At 33.9% G+C, this 7,202-nt stretch overlaps 1 protein-coding gene across 2 annotated transcripts; it reads right to left on the reverse strand.

The window, feature by feature from the left end:
• Positions 1 to 4,561: 4,561 nt before the first annotated feature.
• Positions 4,562 to 5,700, reverse strand: LOC140183873 (uncharacterized). Of its 2 annotated transcripts, XM_072233492.1 has the most exons (3): positions 5,094 to 5,700; positions 4,819 to 4,959; positions 4,562 to 4,582 (listed from the first exon to the last, which is right to left on the reverse strand). In XM_072233492.1, exons 1-2 carry the CDS (start codon positions 5,644 to 5,646, stop codon positions 4,853 to 4,855), a joined length of 660 nt encoding a protein of 219 aa, XP_072089593.1. In that variant the 5' UTR covers positions 5,647 to 5,700; the 3' UTR covers positions 4,562 to 4,582; positions 4,819 to 4,852. The 2 variants fall into 2 exon arrangements, with proteins under 2 accessions (XP_072089593.1, XP_072089592.1); XM_072233491.1 differs by lacking the exon at positions 4,562 to 4,582 and having other exon boundaries at positions 4,715 to 4,959.
• Between the last annotated feature and the right edge of the window lie 1,502 nt (positions 5,701 to 7,202).

Below are 7,202 nucleotides of genomic sequence, written 5' to 3' on the forward strand. Positions count from 1 at the left end.
CAACCACATATTACTAATGAGGTTAAATTAACATTTCTATTAATTAATAATATGAACAATAAAGCTTTCTCAAGGAAAAACACTTTCATTATAGTAAAACAAATAGATACGAAAATTGATTACTATTTCAATAATTGCAGTTAATACAATACCTTAACAGTGAAAATAAAATTTAAAGTAGCCAGACTAATTTCTTTTTATGCAACTATAGTGGAACAACTATTATTTTTTATTGTAATAACATACGAAAATATAAATTTTTTAAATTACGGTTCACTTGTTTTGACGTATAGATTATACATGCACAAAAGATTTACAAATCAAATATTTTTACAAAAAAAGTCGTAGTGACAAAATCTCGAACTAGAAGATCAAAGTCTCTATAGATAAAAAATTAAATAACAAAATTTTTAGTTATATTTTTATATGAAAAAGTCTAATTTTTTATTTGAATTATATTATTTGTTAATTTATTTCTGTAGAACAAAAGTAAAAAAAAGAGAATGAGAGAAAAGAGAGAAATATAAAGATAAGAATGAGAGTTGTTAATTTTGAAAGAAAAAATTTATTTTAATTGTAATAAAAAAATATTGGATACATATTTTGATTTGTCAAATTACTAATATAAAATATAAATTATATATAGAGTGAAAATTGTAAGAAAATAGGAAATAAGAAATAGATGAGAGAATTTAGAAAGAGTTATTAATTTTGGAGAAAAAATATTTTCTCAATTTTAATAAGAGTGTCATGTACACATTTGATTATTAAATTAGTAGTAATATATTTTATAATATAAATATTTAATTTAATTGTTTATTTCAATTTCAATTTTAATAATAAAGATGTCATTTTGCACTTTTGATTATCAAATAATTGTCATTATATTGTAATATATAAAAAATAGGATGTTGAAAATGAGAGAATGAGAGAAGGAGGAAAGGGAGCTTTTAATTTTAAAAGTTGATTTCATGTACAAGGTATGATATATGGTCATTTGTGTAATTATATGAGACGATTCATCCGTTTATATGATTTGGGATCGGGTATAGATTTAATTTGTCCATATTACACTGCCAAATGAGTTGACAAAAGATAGACAAATGAATTAGGAAATAATGTGATAAAAGTGAATTTTTTTAATATTTGGAGGAAGTGAAATTGGGTGAAAAAAAAAAATATGGTCTCATGAAAAATTTTTCTCCCCATAATGATGAAATAGAAGAAAATGGATAGATTAGTAACATACAATTTATCCTTTGATTAATAAAAAAGAAAACAAATACTTAAGGATAAAATAATTTTACACCATTTAATTTTTTTTTTTAACTTTTTTTTTTATCTAGAAATTTTTTTTTTATTTCTTTCTATTCATTTTTTCCAACAACAACAAATAATCCACTTTCCTTCTATTTTCTTTGTTCTCATTTTCTTTCATTTTTTCTTATATTCAAACAAAGTAGTGAAATGGAATCATCCACATATTACTAAATGAGGTAATTACATTTCAATTAATAATAATTATAACAAATGAGAAGCTTCCTCAAGGGAAAAACGAATTCTTACAGTAAATATATATAGAATAACGAAAAATTGATTACTATACCAATAATTGCAGTTAATACAATAGCGTAACAGTGAAATAAAATATAGTAGCCAGACATAGTTTCCTTTATGCAATATAGTGAACAATACTATTTACTAGAGAAACCACTATTTAGGCAACTTGCATGGAAGCCATCAATAAGTTATTTCTTACAAACAAATTTTCAAAGGGGAAATCACTCTGAGACTCCAAGTTAAACCTAAAAACTGGTTGAACCTGTTCTTGTATGTGGCAGGTCCTTATGATGATCCCAGAGTTAATACTTCACCTGAACAGATCCATCTCAGCATGTGGTCTTCACTCTTGAGGCACAACACAAAGGAATGCTTGAGCAGCAGTGTACGGTAACTCAGTAGCTCATGTAAATTAATCTGCATGAAGTTTCCTCCTTTCGCAGCGATTAATGTACCAAGTGGCATGTTTCTGAAGAATCATGCCAATCAGAACCTTGAGGCTTGTGAGCATAATGTAGTCATTGCTGAAAACAGCATAATCCAGAAAAGCCTCCAAGGAAGGGGGTTGTAAGGAAGGTTAGCAGCATATACTGGAGTCAGAACTCGAATGACCTAAGAACAGGGGAAAAAGGGAAGATATAAAGACATGGAATCAACAGCTAAAAACCATGGTAAAACACAGAATAAATAATTCATGCTTACCACACATGCTGGAGCAATAGGGACAAAAGTTAGGTTTTTCTTTGCATCCTCGTTTCTATATTTAGTGTCTAATAAATAAAAATAGCAGTCAGGTGTATTAAAAAGAAGGTCCATTAAAAAAAACAAACAAACAAATGTTTCGGCAAATGGATGATCAAAATAAAAGTCATGACAATACCGCTTACACAAGGCTTCAAGGAACTCAGAGAATGCAATGGGCTTAATGTTATTAAATTTAGCAATGAACGAATGCTTGATAATATCAATAGCCATTTCACATAGAAAAACCAAGAGGATATTCTGCACCATACAGAATACCTGTGTTAGTAGCAAGATCGAGAGAAGCAGAGAATTTGATTTCCATTAATAAACATAGGAATGTATAATTTTCCAAATGATCTTACAATGAGAAAACTTCCTAACCAAGAGCCTTCTGCTTCCAGAATATTTGAGCCAAAACAATAAGATAAGTGCTGATATGTGGAATCTCTCTATGGAATCTGCTTGTCAGCAGTAAAATAGAAATGGGAAACAGAAATTGATAAATTAAGAACAAATGCTATAAATATAAACATGCATGACGCGCACACGCACATCTTAAATACAAACATGAATTGCTAGACATGCACTCCATGGAAAGCAAGTATTATGCTGGCGTGTACACAGTATTCTAACAACAAGGTGTTAAGTACAAACATTATTGTTCTTTTCCAAGTTTGAAATGAAAAAGAATGATATCCCAACCAAACTGCACAAAATATAGTAAGAAAAAGAAAGGGAAAAAGACACCTCACCGAAGTAACACCAAACTGCGAACATTATCCTTATTATAACCCTTGAACACATAGCTTTTGATCTCGGCAAAATTATTTGACACAAGCATAGCTGGCAATGCATTATGTGAGCAACCATACAGGCTGATAAAGTGATTGCTTGAACTAACAGGATCAAGAATGAACAAGTACAACTAGTCAAGGAAACTATCGGCACTTCAGTTTTCTCTTTAACCTTCATAAATAAAATAATATTGCAAACTAATCTTAAAAATATTATCCTCAGAAAAAGGATATTTGAAGCAACAATAGCTACAACTTGGTCAGAAATGAATCTCCAAATCCAGAATCTCGTACTTTCCATCTCTGGGTGAAATTTGCTAGCCTTCAGCTGAATAAATAACATTCTCATTACATCCCCATTAAATGCTGACATAATTATCAAATATCTGCAAGAAAGTACAAGATCACTCAGTCAGAACATAAAAAAATGTAATCGCCATAGTAGTGCACAACGCACCAAAATAACAGCATCTGACTCCTTGGCTTACAATTTGTGTAATTGTAAAGTAAACTGTTCAAATACCAAAAGGCCGCATACAGACACTCACATTACAAGGAAATGTCATGCACAATCTAATGAATATAACCTTGCATCAGGTCATAAATTGACATATCTGGTATTAATTCATAGTCATATAATCCAGATTCAATAATTTATGCTCACCTCTAATACATTGTAGATCACATACAATTTGATGGTTGATTGACCTCGGATCATATGATATATTAGCTGATATCTAAAGACAACAAACATTTAAAAGGAGGAGCATAAAAACCAATTTATTACAACAAAACAAAACTGATTAATACAAAAAGAAAATATATAACCAATAATATCAAACACACTATCACTGTACCTATTTGCTGCAAAAAATGACTCCACATACCATCATAAGAAAACAGCCAAAATCCGACAACTCAACAGTAGATGGCCTCTTGAACTTCCTGTCATAGGCGTTGAAAAGATCATAAGATAATGAGGAAAACCATGAAAACCTACCACAAATTTTTGGACAGTAAAAGGAGTTGGTAGAAAAGCATACAAATCAAAGCACATAAAGTGGAAGATCATATCATAAAGTTTCAATCTCTTCAGCAAACACAGCTTAAGCAGTAAAAAGTTTGAGACTTTGAGGCCTAATGCCTGTATAGCTTACAACATATCTAACAGCATAATACAGGTAACATGGTTCAACTACAACACCCTTTCTCTTTTCAAAGATTTACTACGATTCAGACCTGAGACATGGAAGAATATTGTACTAAGGACACTGCCTAAACCAGAAAAATAAGCAAAAGAAAACAAACAGCAGGATAAATCTATCATCAAATCCTACTCATTGCAGATTATATTAAGTACAATAAGAAAAATATGAGTGAATCACAGACCTCTCTTAGAAGTCTCCAAATGGTGAAGCAATCTGTCGGCATCACGTTAACAATACAAAAAGAAATTGAACAACAAAGAAGCCAACATCTATAAGCTGCAAATCGATTTCATGATAGACAACAGACAGAAAAGTGAATATTAGAAACGCAATTGTAAAAAATAACAACCTACGTCAGCATAGTCTCAGCCAAATCCTTTCCCTAATCAGACATCTGTCTAAACAATGGAGCATAAACCCATAGAGGCATCACAGAACTGCAACCAGATTTCATCATTTTATTGTTTTCCATTACTGGTGAACAACGAAAACAAATGAAAGTATACAAGTACCAATTCACATCTCCACGGCAATCGAAAGATCGTGTCATAAACTCTTTCTCTTCCCTTTTCGTCGCCAAGAGTAGTTGTGCCCCTCAAAGAATTTCCATTGTACAGTTCCTCCAGGAAGTATGTTTACAGGTGACTTATCCGCTGAAACATATAAAGCACAATATCACGAATAAGACACCAAATTGCAGGTAAGAAACTGCTTTCACTAGTTCCCATTGGTTGATGAACCATGAAATAAAGCAATGACGTTAATTGAATTGGATCTTTGTACTCACAATCAGAACCATGAACCAGCAAAACACGATTCAACTCCACGGTGTCAGATCTGGCAACATTACCACCGCCACTCAGGACCAGTTCTTTCTGCGAATTCTCAACCTCTGCCGAAGTTACCGAACTAAGTTCCTTGGCGTTACCGTCATCAAGCGCCGAAACCGCACAAGTAGCCCCGCCGTTAAGGATTCTATACCGCAGTTCGCCGTAGCTGAAACCGTGGCCGCTGGCAGCAGTGGCTGTACTTTGTTCCGTGGCGGAAGTGGTAGGCATCTCGTCGGTTGTGACCTCAGCGAGTAGTTGACTGGTGTTGACTTCGAAGTCATGGTTAGAACCGTTAACGGAATCAAAAGTAACGGATTCAGGGTGAGCGGACTTGTGCTTCCGCTTCTTCCTACGCTGCGGTTGGGATTGCGGCGGTAACCTCCGATTACGCCGCCGCCTCGGTACCTCATCTTCCCTGTAAGGTATACCGCTCTCGAAGAGACTAGTTTTTGCACACCACCGGTTGACCCAAACCGGACCCAACCTAACCAAAACCAAAACGGAATGCATGGTAAGCAGGATAAAGAAAATGAAAATTAAAACACATTTAAAAAAAAACTCACTTTTATTTTTATTAATTTTTAAAGTAAATTATATACTATTTTTATTCTCTTTAAAAAATATCTTTCTCATAGAATTATACATATTTTTATATGGCTAAATGATATTTATTCAATATATATCATTCATGCTACTCTATGAAGCTTTTGAAATAACAATTTCACAACGATGAAGTTAAACCGAACCAAACCAAAATCACAATGGGTCGGCCAAGAACCCATTTACCAATAGGCCTTGACTATTGAATAAATAATAATGATATTAACAAAAATTTCACTTCTGTTAATTTACATCCAAGTTTAATTAAGACTAACTAACATCACATCTTCCTAGTCAAATAAAATCTAAATACTAGCAATTTAGTCTCAACAGACAAGACAATCACTTGACTAATAAGCTTAGTATAGTTCTCTATTGATACAAACAAAATTCGTATTTACATCTTATAGAACATTTAGACACAGACCACACTACCTTAATTCTTAACTACTGTAATTTAGAACTATTCATATGTTAGCTTCCCTCATTCAAGGTTCATCATGCAACCAAAAAAATCTAAGAAAAGGGAAATATTTGTACATACACCGCTCAAAAATTAAAATTAATCCTCAGCAATATTACTTTGCTCCCCTCTTTTCTTTCCCTTCACTGGTGTTGCAGCTCTCTCAACCGCGGCTCCACGTCCTCCCTTTTGGTTCTGCAGAAGCTTTCTTGACGGCAAGGATTCACCGAAGGCGGGGAAGCCACTTCACTGGCTTTCTTGGGTGCCTTGCTGCCATCAGCTGTTGCCGCGTGCAGCAATCTTGCAATCACTGGGGCGCACAGTTCCACCTTCCACAGGAGGATCCGTGGTCAGCGATGCAGTTGAGACATTAGCATGAGTGATGCTGCTGCAAAAGCATTTAGCTTCTCCCTCAATATTTTAGTGACATGGTCTCTAAGCAATAGGGCAGTTTTATATTCACGGGTGCACTTGGAGTAGAAGACTAGAGCATGTTGGCCAGTAACAGAAAGTCTCTGAAAAGTTCCTTCGATGTCTTAATGTTTGGTTGCTAATTCTTGTTCGTATGGTGTCGAAGTCCATATGCTGCCGGATCATGTTCTTGTACCTTCCGCGCTTCTGTTATGAAATATAGTTATTGGTAAAATACATCCATCCCTCCTTCGTTGTATCAGTGATTAAATAGCAATTTTATGGTGACAAAACTCAGGAGCCAACTATAGAAAGATGGGATGGGATTTCTAATAAACACACTGACTATTGTCTGCGGCGGAAGGCAGAAGCACCTTTGGTTTCCAAAATGGAATCTAAAGTCTCCATCATTTCTTGTATTCCATCCTTTTTAGGGTTTGTATTGTCCTCACCAATGCCGGAAGATTTGGCAACATCATCACAGTTGCTGGTAGAACTTTCTTTACACCGTGATGCATCAATAGAAACCAAATTGTCACTTTCAGGACCGCTAGCTTCATTAGCATTTTTGCCACAATCCTTTCTCTTCCTC

The sequence above is a fragment of the Arachis hypogaea genome, chromosome 3 (assembly GCF_003086295.3).
Source record: "Arachis hypogaea cultivar Tifrunner chromosome 3, arahy.Tifrunner.gnm2.J5K5, whole genome shotgun sequence".
NCBI lineage: Eukaryota > Viridiplantae > Streptophyta > Magnoliopsida > Fabales > Fabaceae > Arachis > Arachis hypogaea.

Bases quoted from the DNA above. Each gene is read 5' to 3' on its own strand.
- LOC140183873 (XM_072233492.1), bottom strand. From the start codon at position 5,646: ATGCATTCCGTTTTGGTTTTGGTTAGGTTGGGTCCGGTTTGGGTCAAC. The intron at 4,960-5,093 runs GTGAGTACAAAG...TATATGTTTCAG, and splicing joins GCTGGTTCATGGTTCTGATT to CGGATAAGTCACCTGTAAAC.